At 39.5% G+C, this 22362-nt stretch overlaps 1 protein-coding gene across 1 annotated transcript; it reads left to right on the top strand.

The window, feature by feature from the left end:
* The first annotated feature begins 1442 nt into the window (after positions 1-1442).
* Positions 1443-15360, top strand: LOC139952734 (protein dispatched homolog 1-like). Its single transcript, XM_071951934.1, has 4 exons — positions 1443-1782; positions 7268-7391; positions 8283-8481; positions 10896-15360. Exons 1-4 carry the CDS (start codon positions 1634-1636, stop codon positions 13562-13564), a joined length of 3141 nt encoding a protein of 1046 aa, XP_071808035.1. The 5' UTR covers positions 1443-1633; the 3' UTR covers positions 13565-15360.
* The last annotated feature ends 7002 nt before the right edge of the window (positions 15361-22362 follow it).

Genomic DNA, 22362 nt, shown 5'->3' with positions numbered 1-22362 from the left:
AAAAAAAACAAATTTTGGCCCTGATCAAAACCGAAAGGAAAATATTCTGAGACCCCTGAAAAAAATTAAATTTTGAGGGCAAAAAATATGGTAAAAATGTTGATTTTGCAAGTTCTAAAAACATACTCTAATGCACGTTCTAAAAATAGCACAAGGGTGAAATTTATAGCAATATTTTGTTGTCTCAAGTAAAGCCAAGGATGATACTTTGTAGTGATGTAAAAGGTTTTATGAAATAATTTTGTTTTTTGGTGGGGTGAAGTTGTAAATATAAAAAAAAAAAAAACAGTTTTTCATACCCCAAGATCGGCCTAAAGTGGCCTAAACACACATGAACTGTTACCATGGCAACGTGTTATATTATGATTTGAAATGTAAATGTTGTTTATTTGGACCCCAAGTCCCTACCATCCTACCATCCACAAAGTATAAGAAAAATATTCCTTTTTTTATTACCGTGGACATGTATTTCGATATTATGTGAAAAGACCCTTAAAAAGGTATTTTTCATGTTTTTGGGAAAAATGTCTAGTTTTGAGGCAGTACTGTCACGACAGGATACAATTGCCCAAGTTTTTGACACCAGATATGGAAAGACCACCTAATCACAGCCGAAAGGAAAATTTTCTGAGACCCCTGGCAAGTTGACATTTTGGGGTCCAAGAATAGGGTAAAAATGTCGATTTTGCAAGTTCTAAAAACATACTGTAATGCATGATGCAAAAAGAGCACAAGGGTGTTATTTAAAGCAATATTTTTTTTTCTCAAGGAAGGCCAAGGATGTTATAATACAAAGCTTACCTTAAAATATTAGTTGCTGAGGTGCTGTAGTTTTTGAGAAATAAGTAAAACAATGTCATGAAAATACGTTTTTAAAAGCTAAAATAATTTTCGTCTCATGATCAGTGAGACGAAAATTACTTTCATGACATTGTTTTACTCATTTCTCAAAAACTACAGCTCCTCGGCAAGTAATATTTTCAGGGAAGCTTTATACTATCATTCTTCAAAGTGTGTAAGTTCAGTGTAAATCTGTAGACATTGTGTTTTTCGTTCTACAAAAGGTACATAGACCCTTTAAGGACATTTTTAATGACCTTAACGATCATTTTGCAATACATGCATAGCTCTATTTACCTGTGTTAAAAACAAATGGCCTATGATTTTATTAACTTTATTCCTTAGCTCTATAGTTTTGCTTGACCGGCGCGATGTGGACAGTTTGACCCGTTTGCATAATGGGTATTGTACCCACCGCGCCATTCGTTCAAAATAATAGAGCGATTTAAACAATAGCATGGCGGGTCACAGGTGTGGGTTAAAACAAACAAACAAACAAACAAACAATGGAGACGTAGCAACTGTAACCATTTGGTTAGCGCTTTCGTTCTGCTTGCTCAACCGAACAGAGACTTACTCATAGGAACAGCCATCTGAACGCAATACGCTCCCACAATCAACAATTGTTACAAGAAGTAGTGTCTACTTGTTGGAAAGAGGACAGGTAAACACGGATCTACATCTTCATCCTGTTGACTTCTACTGTGTGCAATCTCCATGCACAAGAGGGTATCTGTCGGGGAACCCGAGCCATCATCGAGCCCTAACCTCGCGAACAATATTATAGGCCTACATGTATGTTATTTATTATCAGGAGATCTCACACACGATGTTTAAAGTTCCTATAAACGTGGATATTCCTGAGGTTCCACCGACCATACAGAATCCCTACAAAGATAAACAGAGGATACAAGAAAACCAACCAAGCGGCATCTGCTACTTGTAAGTAAAACCATTTTTATCGGTTATAATAATACAATCGATCAGTAACTTGGTGTGATTTTCCTTTGCTTTGAACAGTTTTTTCCAATTAAAAACAATCAATGAATATAAAAAGCAACTTTCACAACGTCGGGGTTTTATTGTCAAGCAAGCTTTATTTATTGCCTTATTCTTATTTGATAAACTGATTAAAGCAAAGGAAAATAACAACATCGAGAGTTATTGGAACACGTTGAGATTTAGGTCACCAAACCGAATTTGATGATATCAATAATGGTTGTGCGTATTTAAAGGCAGTGAACACTATTGATAATTGTCAAAGACCAGTCTTCTCACTTGGTGTATCTCAACATACGCATAAAATAACAAACCTGTGAAAATGTGAGCTCAATTGGTCGTCGAAGTTGCGAGATAATAATGAAAGAAAAAACACCCTTGTCACACGAAGTTGTGTGCTTTCAGATGCTTGATTTCGAGACCTCAAATTCTAAACTTGAGGTCTCGAAATCAAATTCGTGGAAAATTACTTCTTTCTCGAAAACTACGTCACTTCAGAGGGAGCCGTTTCTCACAATGTTTTATACTATCAACAGCTCCCGATTACTTGTTACCAAGTAAGGTTTTATGCTAATAATTATTTTGAGTAATTACCAATAGTGTCCACGCCTTTAACGAGAAGGTGTTGTTTTGTCTGACTGCGGTTAGACATTAAACTCACATGGTTTGACGATAGATTCCCATCAACAGCGGCTACAGGATGATCTCAATATTTAAACCATTCCCTTTTTTTTGGCCAAACAGACATCGTATAGGATACCGATTTATAACCGTTTTACGCTTAAAATTTGCATTTGGTAATAAATATTTCAAGTCAAAAATGCACCTCTCCGCACGACTTTTTCAGCCGAGAGTCAAAAACGGCTTTTTATAAAAAATTACCCCTTGACGTCAGTGGCGATTTTGTACACAGTTCTCCAGCTTTGGCCAACTGAGAACGCTATTTTCCACATCAAAAGCGCCAATGACATCACGATTCCTTTGTCGCGCGGGTTTGTTTGACCTCACGTTTTTCAGAATTTTGGCTTGGAGTGTTTCGGGGAACAACCATTTTTACCATGTTTTATCGTGAGGTAAGAGACTCGTTTTATGTTTGTTCTGTTCCCCGTGGACTCCATCTGTTACAAAAATTTAACAACTATATGTTTCTGAGCATTCTGTATCCGCTGTAAAATATTACATAACTTGCTGACGGGTGCTGTAGTTTTATATAGAAATGAGTAAAACAATGTCACGAAATTAATTTTTGTCCCAGGAGAAGACCATTAAAGGACGCAAGTGATTTCGAGGCCGGGATCTAAAACACCGGAACTTGAGTCCGGTCCGGGGTAATAGCCACAAAATACTGGACACCTTTTGTTTAACTGGACACCTTAGGTAATTGTCAAAGACCAGTATTCTTACTGATATGTTCAACTTTTTTAAAGGCAAACTAAAAGTTGCTGTTTATTCCCACTAGATCCTTTGCTGGCAGTTTTTTTAAGCGGTAGTGTTTTTATATTGTCTGTTTTTTCTTGTTGTCGTGCGTCCATGTTTTGTTTTGACTTCGTAGTTTGTTAATTTGTGTCTTGTTTAGTTTGCATGTTTGTTTGTTTGTTAATTTGTGTTTCGGGATGTTTGATTGCTTGTTTTTTTTTTTTTTTTTTTTTTAGTTTGTTTGTTTGTTAGTTTGTTTGTTTTTTGTTCTTTTGTTCGTTCGTTCGTTCGTTCGTAAACCTGTTTGTTATGTGTAATTGTTTTTCCTGTTGTCTCTTGTCCTACAGGTTGGACTGACTGACACACCTCTTGGTGACAGTGCAGAGCCCAATATTCTTACTCAACATTTTAAAAAGGCAAACTAAAAGTTGCTGTTTATTCCCACTAGATCCTTTTCTGGCAGTTTTGTCAGTCCTGGCAAACCTGGATTGTTGACGTCTTTCTGTTGTCCTCAGTCGTGTATTACTTTTTTCTCTTTTCTGCCTGCCCTCCTTTTTTATATCTTGATGTATCCCCCATTTTAATGTTTTTCCATCCAGATGTGTAAATTATATATTTAATGTTTTTAAAAGTTTTATCCTTTTCGTAAAAATTATATGAATTGCCAAAACTAATGCAGAATAATATGAATATAATAAGTGACGGTCGCAAAATATAAGTGGCGGTGCTGTGAAATACATCTCATTCAGTGAAACATATATGTACTTGTGACGTGGCACCAATTGGGCTTCATAGAATAACCCAGCATACCCGTACTTGTTATCCGTAATGTACGGAAGTGTATATAGGACATCCTGGGGAAAAAATCTGGCCTCACTATTACCGAAACGAATATAAACACATACATTGACTGTAAATCCGCCCGGGGAATGGTATTCCACCTGGGCGGAGTAGTAGGGGAAATGCAGGAGAGTTGAGTCATACGAAGAGTTGACCACCCCCAACCCCCCCCCCCAAAAAAAACAAAAAAAGTATACGGTAGTGTCTAACTAATCATTCTTTTGGCTACAGCAGAGAATGTGAGAGATACGTGCTCAAAGTGGGAGTGACAAGAACATCTAAATTCCACTTAAAAGTGAATTTTTGAACTCCAGGAAAGATCCTTTCTAATGTTTAGTTATAAATATAGTGATAATGTGTCTAATATATAGCCTAAATATTGTTGTTTATTAAGGCAATTTTAATTGGATCTAAATCGATTATTATAAATCAAAATCAAGTCACGTGTCAAAATGGCTCTCTTATATAGGAGAGTTGAGCCAATGAGCATGGGAGAGTTGAACATAGGAAATAGCCATTATAACATGTAAGTTTTCAGAATTCATTAAGAAAATTGTTGGGACTAGTTTCAAGTCCCATTGATTAATGTGGTGGTTCAACTTACCCACACTGGTGGCTCAACTTACCCATAGTCCAAGGAGAGTGGAGCCACTTTGACATTTTTTTTTTCAAGCATCTTCAAAGAATAAACAATAGCAGTTGGTTCAATTATTATGTTATACTAAGTTATTCAACACTCTTACTCTTAAGCTTTACTTAAACCATTGAGTAAAGGGATCCTACATTTCATCTTTGCAGAATGGTGCAAAATGTAAAAAAGAAAAAAAATGCTCAACTCTCCCGTATCTTCGCCTGGGCGGAATAGTGGAGCCTCATTTTGTTTTCGGTATGTCCTATAATTATACACTTCCCGTACTAATGCATGACTTGAATGTTAGCAACTATGTTGAAGTCAAAGTTTGATGAACCATTCCATGGATGAACTATGCCAATATTATAAAAAAGTTTGCAGAAAAGTTCGGTGACCCTTGCACCAAAGCACCTCGAAGTACGCGGGTTTTTGTTGTTACGTGACATTTCCTAGCCAGGCGTTATTGTGAACATTATTTGGTTTCTGGATTTAACTCTGACCAAACTACACACTATGTTAGAGAATTTCATGTAGTGCATCAGTCTATACGTTCAGGCTTAAACACTAAGGAAACCAAGGTCTGTTATTATGTGTGTGTTGTGTCCTTTGTGTTTTCAATCTGTTGTGGTCAAACCAGCACCTTCCCTGTCTCTCTCTGTCCATCTATTTCCGCTTCTGTTACTGGTTAGCCAGGGTCGAAACGTCAGGCATATATGAGTAAAAAAACCAAAATTAATATTCTTTATCCCCGATGCAAATTTAACATCTACATCGTTGCGGTACCCTGCTCTAGAATTGCAAGGGTCGTGGGTTCGAATCCCATCCGAGTAACATGCCTGTGATATTTTTTTCCACATGACTCAGGAAACTACTGAGTATACAGTGCTTACACACATCGGTCTATGGGTAAAAACCAAAATTAATATTCTTTATCACCGATGCAAATTTAACATCTATTATGTCAGGCATATAAGGCTAACAGCCGAAAACTTATAGGAAGATTTTTTGTTTAAATTCTTCCTCTTATGGAGCTTGTAAAGGTGTATATTATAACGGTGAACAATTCGGGAAAATAATCTTCGTTCGAATGGAAGAAATCTTTATTTAAAAAAAAGCCTCTTCGTCGAATAACGAAAACAGTTCACAAAACAACGTCCTTTTTTGTAACCAATATTATATATACAAGATCTTTGCTCTTGAGTCATTGACATCTTTTATAAAGTGCGACCCCATTTGACCTTAACTTGAAATTGTTTTACAGAAAATGACCATTGTGCATGGAGAACGATAAGTGGCCATCTGCTTTTCTGGTATCGGAATAGCAGAAAAGCAGTTAATATCTTTTTTGTATATGAATTTTTATACTTTTCTACTTTTCTAATTGAACGTCTTCTTGTGAAAATGCATTTTTCTGTTACCAGAAAGGCAGGTTTTACTTTATCTCTTTTATGCTGGCGGACGAAAAGTGGCCGTTTGCTTTTCTGCTTACGGAGTAGTAAGAAAAGCAGATTAAACTTTTGGTGGAAATTCAATTTTCTATTTCTCTGCTTTAAAACTGGAAACTTGCGAGTGTAAAAAAAAGTGTGAAAAACATGTGTTTCATTTCTTTGTTGAAGGCAAACGAAAATTAATTGATATATGGTAAATAAAACATCATAGTAAGAGTTCAGAATTATATATTTCAATAGTTTCCACAAAGTTGTCTTTGTAAGACAAAGTGTTGTGTTGCTACCGCCTAGTAGAGGGCATGGTTCTGATGACCAAATCTTCTATATCGGGCGTGGTTCAGTTCCAAGTCTCTGAAAACCCTGGATTGAACCTGATATAGGACTGACATTGTGCAAACCCGATATAGGACCATCTGACATTGTGCAAACCTGATATAGGACCATATGACATTGTGCAAACCTGATATAGGACTGACATTTTGTGAACCTGATATAGGACTGACCTTGTGTGAACCTGAAATAGGACTGACATTGTGCAAACCTGATAGGACTGACATTGTGCAAACCTAATATAGGACTGACATTTTGGTGAACCTAAAGGACTGATATTGTGTGAACCTGATATAGGACTGACATTGTGTAAACCTGATATAGGACTGACATTGTGTAAACCTGATATAGGACCGACATTGTGCAAACCTGATAGGACCGACATTGTGCAAACCTGATAGGACTGACATTGTGCAAACCTAATATAGGACTGACATTTGGTGAACCTAAAGGACTGACATTTGGTGAACCTGATATAGGACTGACGTTGTGTAAACCTGATATAGGACTGACATTTTGTAAACCTGATATAGGACTGACATTGTGCAAACCTAATATAGGACTGACATTTGGTGAACCTAAAGGACTGACATTTGGTGAACCTGATATAGGACTGACATTGTGTGAACCTGATAGGACTGACATTGTGTTGGACAGCGATTTTTTTTTATGAAACTTGCCTGAAATGTTAATTTCACTTACTTCTGCATAATGATGCATAAATACAGTTCTTGTGCTTTTTCCTCCATGCTCAATATAATAGATATGCGAGGGTTCTGTCACGTTACTGGCACGTGATATGTTTCCTGGTGTTCTTGGTCGTCAACGTCGTGTCTGCAATCTCCTTCATTTTGTATGAGCTCCCGGATATTTCAGATCCGTCCAAGGTAAGGAACTAGACATACACAGACATGTTCTACAGCAAGATGTGCAACTGATCTTTCCTTGGTTGTGCATAAAGCTCGTTTGAGAGTGAGAACGTACATTTTGCACTTCACAATGACGATGGAGTGACGTAGGCTATTTATTAATTGGCGAGCCTTAATCCATCATTAAAACGTAGACCCATTCTTTGAAATTTCAATTTTCTGTTGAGTTAATATTAATCTCATCTTCTGGAATATCACATAACCCCCAGTTTGAAACAATCCGTTTCACTTCAAACAAGACAGGTGCTCTTTACGTGGATTTGTAAATGTATGTCAGACTAATACAGCTCTTGGTTAACTCGAGTAGTCAACTCAAGATACAAGAACTAAGCTTCGGTGAACGAGTCACGGCGCTGAAAACTATACACATATAGGCCTAAAGTTAATATGATTATAATTATTCCATGTGATAAGCTAATATAGTTTTAAAACCTTCCCCATTAAATATGCTTCTGATGACTAACAAAACTGCTTGGCAATTTCCGTGCGCTTTACGCTCGCACTCAGTAGCCCGTTAGAGGCATCAAGTTATAGAACAACTGGTCCCCTCCCATTCTTCTTGTGAAATTTCTAAAATTTCTCACATGCTTGGAGATTTCAAAGGAACACTTTCAGCGGGTATGAACTTATGACTGACCAATTCATTGGATGAAAAATGCGCGGTGAGATCTTACACCAATGAGATATTTTCCTTAGGGAGAGACTAGCATCAAATCTTTGACATCAAAGTCTAGTTTCGAATCAGAAATAATATGGTTACTTGATCAATTTGACACATCGTGAGGGCAAAATACTATAATGTATATTGAGAATGTTGAATGTGTAAGTTGACAGTTATATTCTCCGCAGGGTTTTGAGACACGAGGGACAACAGTAACGTCTCGTTATCGAGGTCTGAGCAATCTCATGCTACACAGTGATGACCTACTGACCAACATTCCCCAAACTACAAATAATGACAGCACATTGCCCCCATGGCATGAACGAACCAAACGATCTGACAGTTCAGAACGCAATTCTGCGGGTATCCAGTTCTGCCATACTGTGTGTAAGTACGAACAGTATTCAATATTGAGAAACTTACTTTTGATCACCGTTATATATACTGCAAACGTTTATTGTGCACAGAGGAGAGTACTCATGTAAACGTTAAATCAAAATGTCGATGAATAACAGATGAACTGTTTTCAAGTGGCAATACAAATAAAACCGTAGTATTTGTTGGTCTACCTCATGACCCGCCATACTTCTTTTTGTCTCAACTGAAATGATTCATCTGATTCAGATTAAGCCATTTAAATTTAGAATGATCGTTTTCTTCAACAAGTAGTTTGAGACCTGCTTGAACGAAATGTCAAAGTGTGAACTTTGCTAAATTTCATTTTAAAATGTTTTCAACCAATAAGGAAATCGAGTCATATGACTACAAATAGATTTTAATTGTGTAAAAAAAACCAATCATTTCGAATACCCTTATCCAGCGCTTTTCTGAAAGATTCGGGAAAAGCTTCGTTACGTAACCACTCATGCTACGTCATAATTGGCAGCTCCAATTTGTGGGTGTGTTCGTTTAGCTTCCCTTGGTCGACCCCTGGTGCGTTCGAATAGCTTTGACGTCATTCCAGGGGCTCACCTGGGACAGCCCCGAGTGCCCTGCTTGTCGAGTGAGTCACTTGGGGTGACCCGGGGTGCATGACGTTACCACGAGAGGGCGAGTGTGATCGTTCGATTAGCTCTTGCAGGGGCTCACCCGAGTGAGCACCGCGGGGTCGACCCAGGGAAGCTAATCGAACGCACCCAAAATAACCGCTTTGTTGCAGCGTGGAGGTATAACCAGGAGCAAGTTCAATCAGGGTTAAATCGTCTACTAGTGGTTCGTTCGTGACGTACGAAACGCATGCGCGCTGAAAAAAATGCGAACAACTCTAGTCGTTGTCTAGCGACTGTATGTGGAAAAGATGACAGCCATTTTAAGAATAACTGGTCCTCTCTGCCTGCAGCACACTGTGATATGACAAATTGTTATTGGTAACCAACGATGCGACCAACCTCGATCAGCCTCGAGTGGATGGATGGCGCGGATAGTCGACTAGACTGGTCCAACTATCATTGATTATAACACCCCTTACCAATATTCTGCCTTTTCATTGGTTTAGAGTGCGTCACATGATATGTCTTAGATTTACTAGACGACGGCCGTGTGATAGTGCATCGGTTTGCCATGCGCTAGTCCGAAGACTATCACACGGCGTGCAATACCCAGACGTCCATTGCGTGTACGAGGATGATAAATTAATAGTCTGTAACCATTTCGGATTACATGGCACTACATGCAGCACAGTAAAAGTTTTCGCAACCTGTTTTCGCGTCGTCCGTGGATTGTATCATTCAGGTCTGTAACTTAATAGTACAGTATTTAGAAATGTTTGGGGTGTTATAAAACAAATATTGACTGCTTTTTACTCGTGCAATGGTTAAAACTATGACTCCCTCGGTGATCCCCGGAGCATTCAATTTTCCCTCGGCTTCGCCTCGGGAATATAGAACGCTCCGAGGATCACCTCGGGAGTCATAGTTTTAAGCATAGCACTCGAAGCAGTCAGTATTTGTATACTAGCGCGGGTTCGATCAGAGTTAGTCGAAATCTGGTTAACTGTGGTCGTTGATCGAACTTGCTCAATGGAAACTCCCAGACAGGCGTCAAAGCATTGTCTTTTTGACTCGCGCTGTCAACGGCAGAAGTGTTTTTAGTTTTCCAAAACCTTGAGGTTGGGGCCTGTTTTTTTAATCGGTAATTACGAAAAATTCAAAAGTGAACACATATCAAAATTACATGTAAATGGTGAACAAACGCATTATAAACAATTTAAAATAGCATTTCCGTTAAAAACATTCCGCTCAAGTAGCTGTTTAAAGCCATTGGACACTTTTGGTAAACATTATTGTCCAAGGCCCACACTTCGTGTATCACAACTTATCTATGATAAAAAAATAAAAACATAAAAATAACAAACCTGTAAAAATTTAGTCTCAATTGGTCATCGGAGTCGGGAGAAAATAACGGGAAAACCCACCCTTGTTTCCGCACGTTTCGCCGTGTCATGACATGTGTTAAAAATAAATCCGTAATTCTCGATATCGAGAATTGATATTGTCTTAATGTTTTCTCAAAAAGTAAAGCATTTAATGGAATAATATGTCAAGGGAAGTCTTTCACCATTACCTTCTGTAAATCCTTTTAGTTATTTGTAAATCTGTGAACTTTTATTTTTGTGTCTGTTCCGAAAGTGTCCATTCGCTTTAAATGATGAATTTCATTAAATAAAACTAATGTCTGCTATCACCAAGCGTTTCAAAAGTTTGTGTTTTCAAATCAAAATAAATGAATAAGAAAATAAAAAGTCTCCCGTCGGCGTAATGTTGGCTCATACATGTTTGTGTTTCCTTGATTTGTCCTTGCAGGGGACTGGAATGACTTTGTTGCAACCATGGTGTTTGAGACTGAAACCGGTGGCAATATTCTCACATCGGAAGCTGTTAAATCTGTCTGCGCAGCAAGTGACCGACTTGTAACAACTCATCCGTTATACTCCGATAACTGTGTCTGTCTTGGTAATTACATTTATCGAGCCTGTCCAAATACCTGGTCAATAGGAGAGCACATAGCACTATTAAACAACAAGACATCGTGTACAGATGTCGTTGATGAAGATATAGCAAATACTGTGGATTTACTTGTGCAGTGTGCTCCATTCGTCTACAATCGAACGCGACCCGAGTTGCTATCTCAGCGAACAGGTTCGATACCCACTGACTGCAGTCAACATAACTTCGCTGTGCATACTATTCTCTCATACCTACTGCCTCTAGAATTCAGTGAGTATATCCTGGAACACAACACATCAACGTCCTCTACAATCACAGCAGTATTCTTTCCTATTCTCGGCAATAATACAGACATCTTAGAGACAATCTACTTACAAAGTATCAGCCAGCAGTCAATTTCCGATGGTGTAACGAGTCTGAAAGCTGTTGAATTTTTTATCAAAATACACTTATTTAATGAAATACTACTAGTGGATAGCCTTTACCTAGGTATTGGCATGACCGTTATCTTTATTCTTATTTGGATGTACACAGGGTCGTTCCTAGTTACCATAGCTGCTATTCTCAACATGGTATTTTCATTGATTTTGGGTTATTTCTTTTTCACTGTGGTGTTTGTCAGACCTTTCTTTCCGGTTGGCAACATCATCTTAGCTTCTATTTTAATTGTTGGGGTCGGGGCCGACGACACGTTTGTATTCATTGACTTGTGGACAAAGTGCAAATTGGAGTTTGGTGCTGACGATTTACCGCGTGCAATCCATGAAACATTACGTCATGCCGCAGCAACAATGCTTGTAACGAGTGTGACTACGACATCGGCTTTGTTCGCCACTGTCATCAGCGAAATCACGGCCATAAAATGCTTTGCTATCTATTCTGGCATCTCAATCATGATGAATTTTGTGTTAACGCTTACCCTACTTCCTGCGGTAGTCGTCATGCAACACAAGATTACTCTATGCTGCTGCTCAAAGAGCACAAGCGATTCTGAAAGGAGAAACAGTTTATGTAGTACGTTGCTTAGACCTTTTAAAGTGTTATACGAAGATTCAATCCCTTGGCTTGTATTAAAGTTAAGGTTCATGTGGATAATACTGTTTGTATCATTAATGGCAGGGAGTGCTATTGTGATTTTTTATCGGCCAGGGTTGCAACTCCCAACTCAGTCTGACTTTCAATTCTTCACCAGCTCCCATTTTTTTGAACAGTTTGATTTTGTCTACAAGAAACGGTTTTTATACACACAGCAGCAGGATTCCAACTTGGTTGGTTGTCTCGTGTGGGGTGTTCAGGCAGTTGACAATGGTGATCCTTGGAACCCAGATGATGTCGGATCTTTAGTGCTGGATGAAACCTTCACGTTTTCCAGCCCTGAAGAACAGTCGTGGTTGTTACATTTGTGTTCAGAGATTCGGAACCAAAGTTTCTTTGAATCAGAAATGCAGATGACGTGTTTCATAGACGACTTTGTTGATTTAATGCAATTGGGTTGTGTCAATGCCTTAACAGGTGAAGATGCAAACCCCTGCTGCAACCAGACAACTTTCCCTTATGACACTTCTGTCTTTGAAACATGCATCAGATTATTTTCAGTTAAAGGATACTTTCCGAACCTGTATTTCAATAAAGAATTTTCAAAACTACAAGCCATTCAAGTCATTTTCCCCACCGTGTTTCCCAGTAGTTTTAACTACGCCACCAATGACGAGTTGTGGCGAACTATCAACGATTGGGTAGAGGGCAGCTTACATTCGGCACCAGGGTCTCTAAAGGGTGGTTGGTTCATCTCAAGCTTGCCCCACATCCCGGTGGTCCTGTTCTATGATCTTCAGCAGAGTCTTGTGTCTGGTACCGGTCTGTCGATGCTCTTGACCTTGACATTAGCTTCCATCATACTACTCCTTACTATACAGAATGGCCTACTTACTATCATGGCGATGGTGACCATCACAGGTGCTGTTTCAGTCACCGTGGCGAGTCTTGTACTCCTTGGATGGGAGCTGAATGTTCTTGAAGCAACTATTATTACTCTTGCTGTTGGGTTGTCAGTGGACTTCACCATACATTACGGCGTAGCCTATAAAGTTGCCCCAGGTATGGACAGGAAAAGTCGTACACGTTATTCACTGAAGTCTATGACTGCAGCTATAACTATGGCCGCTTTATCTACCTTCATCGCGGGTGCTTTGGTGTTGCCTGCTACAGTGCTCTCGTATTATCAATTCGGTGTGTTCCTTATGCTTGTCGTCAGCATCAGTTGGTGTCATGGAACTTTATTCTTCCAATCTCTCTGTATGTGTGTAGGTCCCGAAGACATTTGTTGTGACGTACCTTGTTTAATACCATGCTGTGAATGCTTACGATTGGTCAACAAACCTACAAAAGGTATTGCACCAGATCATGACGAGCTTTGTTATAGCAACAACATGTATGAAATAAAGGTTTACGAGACGAATGAAAATCCCTTTATCAGCACAAAACACAAAGACAATGAGGTTCTTTATTCAACAAGCGATGAATAAATTGTCATTTGTTTTTACATGTACTGTATTTTTTTTTTATATTTAAAAGTGTATAAAAAATACATGTGGTAAATATTTTATTTGTTTTAATTGCAATTTAATGTTTTATTTTATTTTAAATATGCCATTTATTTGAAGAATACATTCTTTTGTAGAAGGTTGGAAATAAAACTATACGACGAATTCTAAGTATATTCTAAAACTTTAAGGAGCTCACTCAATCAAGATATGTGCTACTAGCAATGTTTACCTGCAAGCAGTTGTGGGACTATTATGTCAATTATATCTTTTTATCTTATTAAAAATAGGTGACATGAGTTTCTTGTCACTTATCATCTTCTTGCCGTTCAACAATCTGGTTTTCGGAAACCTCACTCAACCAATACCGTGCTGTGTTACTTCTTGTACAAGCAGATGGATCGTTGTCGTTTGACGGGCATTGTTTTTTTAGACCTTAAAAAAAGCTTTCGATACCGTCGACCACAATCTACTGCTTAGTAAACTTTCAGCTTACGCGATCTCTGATTCTGCTCTGTTTGCCAACTACTTACAGGACAGACTTCAAAGTGTCTGCATTGGTAACAATATTTCTAAACCAGCCAGCGTCCAGTTAGGTGTGCCACAGGGCTCAATTCTGGGACCGCAATTATTCCAAATAATTGGTAATGACCTTCCCAATGATGTAACTACAGGTCAATAAATGATGTATGCTGACGACACTATAATTATGTACAGCAGTACGAATTCAGCTGAAATCGAAACTTGTCCCAATACTGACCTGGATAGAGTAAGCGTGTGGTTGAAAAGAAATAGACTAATTTTGAACACTACCAAAACTAAGTATTATGTTAGCAGGGACTAGGCAAAAACTTGCTACGGTTAACATACCCATGGAAATCAAAGTTAATAATGACATTCTGGAATGTGTGAATTGTTTTAAATACTTGGGCATTCACCTGGATCAATCTCTAGACTGGAACGATCATATTCATTTTACTAGTAGGAAGATTAATTCTAAGCTCGACCCTTCCTTACTGAATGAACAAAGCTCTAAACTGCTCGCCAGCTCCCTAGTGGAACCACACTTTGATTATTGTAGTTCTGCCTGGTCAAATTGTAATGCCATCCTCAGAGATAGTCTTGTCAAACTGCAAAAGAAAATGGGACGCATTATACTGCAAGCTGACCCTCGGACCCCTACTGATGTTGTATTTTCGAAATTAAGATGGGTTTCTATCAAAAGTAGATGGAAGTTTCAAAAAATCAAGTTAGTTTACAACGCCATCAATAGTAACTCAGCCATTTATCGGCAAGACTTGTTTTGCCGTACGGCTTCAAGGCATAACTATTCCACCAGAAATGCAGAGAGTAATTGGTTAAGTGAGGACTGAGAAAGGCAAAAGAAGCATTTCTTACGAGGGTTCCCTTTTATGGAACGGTTTGCCCGAGAGATTGCGTATTAATGAGTCAACCTTGACTTCATTCACTTTTAGGTACTGGCGTTTACGGAGTCATTGATTTATTTTGCACAATTGGTTTTTGTTGCCTTGTTTTTCTCTGATTTTTTTCCTTGTGGTATAGAGTGCTGTTGTTGCTTTTGAGGGGTTTGTTCTTTATACATGTGTATTTTTTTTATCTCTGTTTCTGTGTATTGTTTTTACTACAGGGCCCCCACGGAGAACAGTGTTTTAATTATCTTATTTCGGTCAACAAGAACACTATTGTTTAACGTTTATCCCATTATTTGACATTGTGTCCTGACACCAACGAGGGAGATGGAGGTCAAATAAAGGAAACGGTCGCAAATACCACCGATAATCAAAATAATTTCTTTATAATAAGCCGATTTGTGTGTGTGGGTTTGTGTGTGTATGTTATTGGATCTCCTCCCTGGATACCGCATCAAACCTCGCCAAATTAACACGGAAGAAAGGAGCTGACTTCGTCTTGACACTCATTTATTTTTGAACAAAATCCGTTGAAAATTGACAGATTTATGAGCAAAAAAACACCCAAATTGATGGGGTGTCGCGCGCCGTTTTAACTGTTGCTATGGGCAGCGCGCGCGTACAATGCCAGCGCGCGTACAGTACAGAGGCTGCGCGCGCCCATAGCCTCATTTTGGGTAAGAATTAGGACGTCATGCATAAATATTAAGAGAGGCGTATAATGGGACGAGATCATGAAGAACGGAGGCAGGCTTTAGAGCACGTGGGACGGGGAGAGGGAAGGAGGGGGGGGGGGGCGGCGGGGGACTGCGCCTTTTATTTAATAAAATAATAATAATAACATGCATTTTTATAGTGCTTAATACAAGGTTTCTCAGCGCTTAACAAGAAGTGTATGATAACAGAAAATGACACTTAAAAGTTGGATGAAATTGCAGAAACTGAACAGACTAGATGGATTTAAATAAGTGTGTTTTTGGAGCGGGGATAAATGAGTCCAGTTTATGGGACGGGATCATGAAGAACGGAGGCAGGTTTAAGAGCACATGGGACGGGGAAAGGGAAGGGGAAGGGGCGGGGAAACGGCACCTTTTATTTAACTGTTGCTATGGGACGGGTTCATGGAGAACGGAGTCAGACATTAGAGCACGTGGGACGGGGAGAGGAAGTAGGGGAACGGGGGAACGGCACCTTTTATTTAACTGGGACGGGGAGAGGAGGAAGGGGCAGGGGGACGGGGGAACGGCACATTTTAACTGTTGCTATGGGACGGGATCATGGAGAACGGAGAAGACATTAGAGCACATGGGTCGGGGAGAGAGAAGGGGAAGGGGGACGGGGAAACGGCACCTTACATTTAACTTTTGCTATGGGACTGGATTATGGAGAATCGTTTTCTTTCATTAGAGCACGTGGGACGGGGAGAGGCAGGGGGACGGGGGAACGGCACCTTTTTAGCACGTAATAATAATGGACCCTTCCCATGAAATATGCTCATTACACTCGCGCATGCGTACAGACCCTGTTGGTTGGCAAACGTCATAGAGTTGTGCACTATAAGCAGACGCGCAGTCGCGTAGTGCCATTTACATATTTCATGGGAAGGGTCTATGTGGCTTTATAGCGCACATGTCCGTCACCCAGTGACGCTCCTGGCGCTGTAACATTACAGTATTTCCTGCCAGATGTTGGACTATGTTTTGAATTATGAGACCTAATAAGATCATTTTTTCTGCATTATTGTTGGTTCTCCTACAATATTATTGTGGGTTGATATTATTTAGGGAATAACAGTGCGAGCACCCGGTCTTCACTGCGTGGTAATGACCGGGTTGGTGGCTGGCGCACCAAAGTGTGCAATGACAATGTACGAAGCAAACCTGATGATGGGGGTGGGGGGGGGGGGTGAAGGTCTGCTACCAGAGAAAAGGGACAACAATCAAGCTCTGGTCGATTTTTTGAATCACATGAAGTTGACACCTTAAAAATAATAAGACTTGTATTATGCGCATGTATCCACCCTGCTGGGTGTTCAAGGCAAGGTAAAAGAAAAAAAACACCTTGACCTTTGACCTTTGACCTAGCTAGTTGGCGAGGTCATTTCAGTGAATTTTATTTCATTGAATGTCATTGATAGAGGTCAATTGGTACAGGGGGATTCATTCAACCCGAAAAATTCATTCATGGTATTTATTACGCTGTCATGATATGCCATGTTATTTGAGTGTAGAAAACCATGTTTAACCCCTTGACCTTTGACCTAGTTATTTGGGAAGGGTCAATCGAGTATACAAATATGCTTTCAGATTGTCAAGGTCAGGTTTCTATTCACCTCTAACACAAACCTTGTCCATAAAATTAATAGTTTGAGAGATAATTGACCTTAAAGATTGCTAATTACCACCTAATTTAAATATGCAAATTAGGGCACTTCTGGCTTGAAACTCTTGTCCGATTTTGGATATGTCATCAATTACCACCAAATAAACAAGAATCAGCAATAACACAAACTTTTGCAATTTGTGTGACTCAACATGAAAAAAATGTCTAAATCTGGTCCTCTATTGTGATAATTACACAATGACTTGCATCAGTTGCAAACGTTTGGTTTTATCGAGGTATTGCTCATTTTATTTTATTAGTTTAGTCATGGAGGAAGAAAACCATCCATGGTAAAATTATTGTATTGTACCATCATGATTATGGTCCATGGAGAGAAAATCCGATTGTACACACCCCCCGGACAGCCAGTCCAACTGCATGCAGCACACGACAGTGCACGAAGACCTCACGAACTTATTCATCGCAACACAGACCATCAGCAGCGAGGGCACTAGCTGGTATATTTTGACATAGTCGTTAATCCATTACCATCTAGATAGCAGATCTATGGCTTCGGCTTTTTAAACTTGTTCATCTTTAGCACTCACAATCGCGAACATTATTCCTATTTTCTAACGATTCTTCCTCCACAACTAATAACACAGAGCTGCCAGTGCCGTGAAATCATGACAAGAATGACCCTGGGTCACAGAAACATTATGCTTACTTATTACTACGATCGCACGCTGATTGGTTCGACCGGTTCCGTTGGAAAGCTGAAGCAGAAAATAATGAAAAAGTTAACACAGCGCTGCAAGATATCCAAGACTAAAGGTGACCCGCTACGTGAAAATGAGTCCGATGTCGCCCAATGCATTATTAAGTAAGTTTAATGTGGGGAAAAAAAAAAAAAAAAAAAACTTGTTTTTGTTTTACTTTGTAAGATCTATATTTGCATGGGAAAAACTTTAGAACACTTACTTTTAGGCAATAAAGCTATAAATACAACAGTTTTGTGATAATACTTATGTCTAATTTGTATCCTTTTGCACATAATGGTAGTTTAAAACATCACTTTACTTGTAATTCGTTTTTCAGAAAAAATTATGTATTGGCTAATTTCAAACGGAAGTAACTCAGCAACGCGATACACCCCAAGGCTAAGACATATACCAAATTACTGCTGTTGGTGTGTTCTTTCCAGCCATGCATATAACTCAATCCTTGAAATTGTCAACATCTGACTCATTTTCACGTAGCGGGTCACAAACTTGCCAGAATAGTCTATATTTCAAGCTCGCCAGTGAATTAAATCATACCGTAGAGGGCGCGCTTTAGCGATTTACAACTGCGCGTATAGACCGGCAGCCCAGAGCACTTTGGTTAAAGGAACGAGGTACCAATATTTGAGTACAGGAACATTTAGTGGATAACCTGACATAGTCAGATATGGATGTCTGCTGGGGACCCCCCGCTGCGTGTGGCGCATGGACCCCCAATAAAGAGGCAAAATAGTGGGCTGAATCAAAGATTCTAGGTACCACATGAAACCAAGTGGAAATGGTCATTAACATGATACAAGTAAAAAAATATCAACCACAAGACAAATTTTCTGCTGCATTAGGCCTGCCAGACACCCCCTCCCCAAATGTTTAGTGTACAAACCTATGGGTTGAAATTACCCAGTTGTCATATCAGCTCAGATTTACATGAAACTTCGTTTACCTGTTCCACTATGGCTCAAATAAACACACACCAAAAATTTAATCCATACTCCATATCGGAGATACAGCCTCTTAAAATATACTAAAACCTCCCCTTTTGGAGCTCCGCCCCTGGTCGACCGCGCGCGTTGTCGTCTGTTTGTGAATCCTTAAAGGCAGTGGACACTATTGGTAATTACTCAAAATAATTATCAGCATAAAACCTTTCTTGGTGACGAGTAATGGGGAGAGGTTGATGGTATAAAACATTGTGAGAAACGGCTCCCTCTGAAGTGACATAGTTTTCGAGAAAGAAGTAATTTTCCACGAATTTGATTTCCGAGACCTCAAATTTAGAACTTGAGGTCTCGAAACCACCCATCTAAATGCACACAACTTCGTGTGACAAAGGTGTTTTTTCTTTCATTATTATCTCGCAAGTTCGATGACCGCTTGAGCTCAAATCTTCACAGGTTTGTTATTGTATGCATGTGTTGAGATACACCAACTGTGAAGGCTAGTCTTTGACAATTACCAATAGTGTCCACTGCCATTAAGACCCCATAATTTAATAACGACACCAGCTGTAGGGCTGAAAATGTGTATGCTTTTTAAGTTGTGGCCCTATCTAATATCGAGCACTATAGGGACACGACTAAGACGGAGCCAGCAACAAGTAACGAGGTCAGACGGCTGGCAGCGGATTGGGTTGCGGCAAGGAACGGCGGATTACGGTTGGTGGCGGCAACGATGACGTGACTCAATTGCCCACATCAAAACCTCTGTGGGCGAGTCGTAAAAATAGTTGAGTTTGGCGTTCCCACTCTTCACAACGTTCTGGTCATCCACTCAGACAGCGACTACCAACGAAATTGTTACGACCGCAAAACGACTAGAGACGGAATCGCACGGCATGGAAACGTCAAGCGACTAATAGTTGCGGCTATAATTATGCGTCAAGGAAATGAGGGTTGCGTTCTCCAACGAAATCTGAACGGAATCACAACGATATTTGTTGCCGTCACAAAATTTTCAACATGTTGAAAATTTGCCGACGAACGTGACTGTCAGCGACAATTGACGGCAACACACGCTGATTGTGGCAAATTTAAAACCGCAGCTAAACGTAACGTGCTGTATCCCCTATTATGTGAGCCAGCCTTAAAGTAGTCACGACAAAACAAGAAATCTCAGTGGCAAAACCATGGTTATGGCTCGGTTGGATACCGTGTTTAAATAAAAACTTTGTATGGAAACATTGACAGATTTTTAACAAGCATGCACCTTTTTGTGTTTTACCAATTCAAACTATTGTAGGAAAACTTCAACATGCATTTGTCTTTTGTTTTTGGAAAAAATTACCATGTTTGAGGAGTAGTGTCACAACAGGTACAATATACCCCAGTGTTTCTCCCTAGCAGACATGAAAACACCAATAATCGCCAAATCACAACCGAAAGTGAAATATTCTGAGAACCAATAAGCCAGCACAAACTTTTAATGATGTGCAAGGGAAATTCAAAATTTCACAAAACTTTGCTTTATGCAATGTCAAGAAATATGATTGGGGCGTTGCCGAGGCAGGGCAAATAAAAAAGTGTAAAAAAGATGAACTATAGATATCCAAGATGGCCGCCATTTTGGCCGCCAACATTAGTAAAGATTGGGAAATTTCATATGTCAGCCAAATAGTCAAATAAAAACAGTAAAATTTACGAATAATTACCCCCAAATTGCGATACAATGAGTAGATTATTGTAGTGTTAACCCTCTATCACTTTATTTTGCTACTTTGCCCCAAAATCCAAACGGCCAACAAAAAATAGCTGCCCAGATTTGTCAAATTTTAAGAGAAAAGTCAAAATTTAAGAAAATGTGCCCTTCCTGTATTGTGTACTGTTGTAAATAATCAAATCATATTTAAATCAATCATTATTTTGTGTCATAGTTGTCAAGACCGCAATCAGTCCAATTCAATCGCCCATCAATGTCAGATTCTTGAGCTTGGTCATAATTATCTGTCGTACCCAGCACCTATACAGGGTGTCTCAAAAAAAAAGGTAATCCTACTTTAAAGGGTTTTTATGGCCAGACTATTATGTTTACCATCAGAAAGCATGGCATCATCTTAAAGCTGAAACCTTGTGCTTTCCAATGATACATTTGGTTACATTCAAGGGTCATGCATCAGCGAGCACCATTGTCTTGAAGTTGTGGTACATAAATGCAGTTGGTTCACTTTTGAACCCATGTCATTTTGGCCTTCAGACAGAGTGTAAACCTCGGGTTGTCACAAATGGTTCAGCTAATAACAGCAGAGTGGTCAAGAAAAGGTATGAAACCAGAAGTTTGCTGGGATCTCTCTCACACCGCTCAAGAAGCCACTCACAGAAAGTATGTCTTCTTGCAAAATCAGGAAGCAGAAGTTCATGACGGATGTGAAGATGTGGAACAGATGGAAGTGAAGGTCCAGATGAGTGATCCGATTAAAAGTGGTGCGGTTCAGTCCAACACCATTCCGTCTTGCACTTGTCTCCCGTGGGTGGTCAATCAGTTGCTGTCGTAGGATAGCGATGTTTTCCTGAGATCTCGCTGTCCTTGGCCTTCCTAAACTTCCTTTGTTGCGATTGAGGTTGGTTCCTGATGTGCTTCAGACTTTCTCACATTGGCCCAGATTGTTTCTTTGCTGGTGGTTATCGATCTGGAATGCTTCTCCAAATGCATCCTGTGTAGCCTGCAAAAAGTTCTGGTTTCATACCATTTCTTGACCACAAATATTCTCTGTTCTGCCGTTAGCTGAACCATTGTGACAACCTGAGGTTTACACACTGTCTGAAGGCCAGAATGACAAGGGTTTAAAAGTGAACCAACTGCTATATATATGGTTTTGCTCTTATATATATGGGGTTTGCTCTTATTATATATAACTTTGCTCTTATAATGAATAGGGTAGATGGCCTTAGCTTTCGATCCAAACCGGACCTTCTTCAGAGGCATAAAACAAGTACAAACAAATACATATCCATTTATAGAAAAAGAGAGGGGGAAAAGGGATTGAGGAGAGGATCCAAAAGAAGCGGGAAAATAACAGCCAATCAAAGTTTCTATTTCAGAGACAATGTGTGGCTGTGAACCAATAGGAGTAGAGTGGCGAGGACAAAGGGTGTTTAGAATGAAAGGATGGGTTACTGGACCATAAAAGTGGTAAATGTATTGTTCAACAATGCCGGACAACATGAAAGGGTAGGATTAGAGAGCAACTTGCATCATGATGCAACTAACAATGGTCAATTAATAAGAATAGCAAGATCAAAGGTTTGCTCTT

Source organism: Asterias amurensis, chromosome 20 (assembly GCF_032118995.1).
Source record: "Asterias amurensis chromosome 20, ASM3211899v1".
Taxonomy (NCBI): domain Eukaryota; kingdom Metazoa; phylum Echinodermata; class Asteroidea; order Forcipulatida; family Asteriidae; genus Asterias; species Asterias amurensis.
This window is presented reverse-complemented; position numbering and strand designations above follow the sequence as displayed.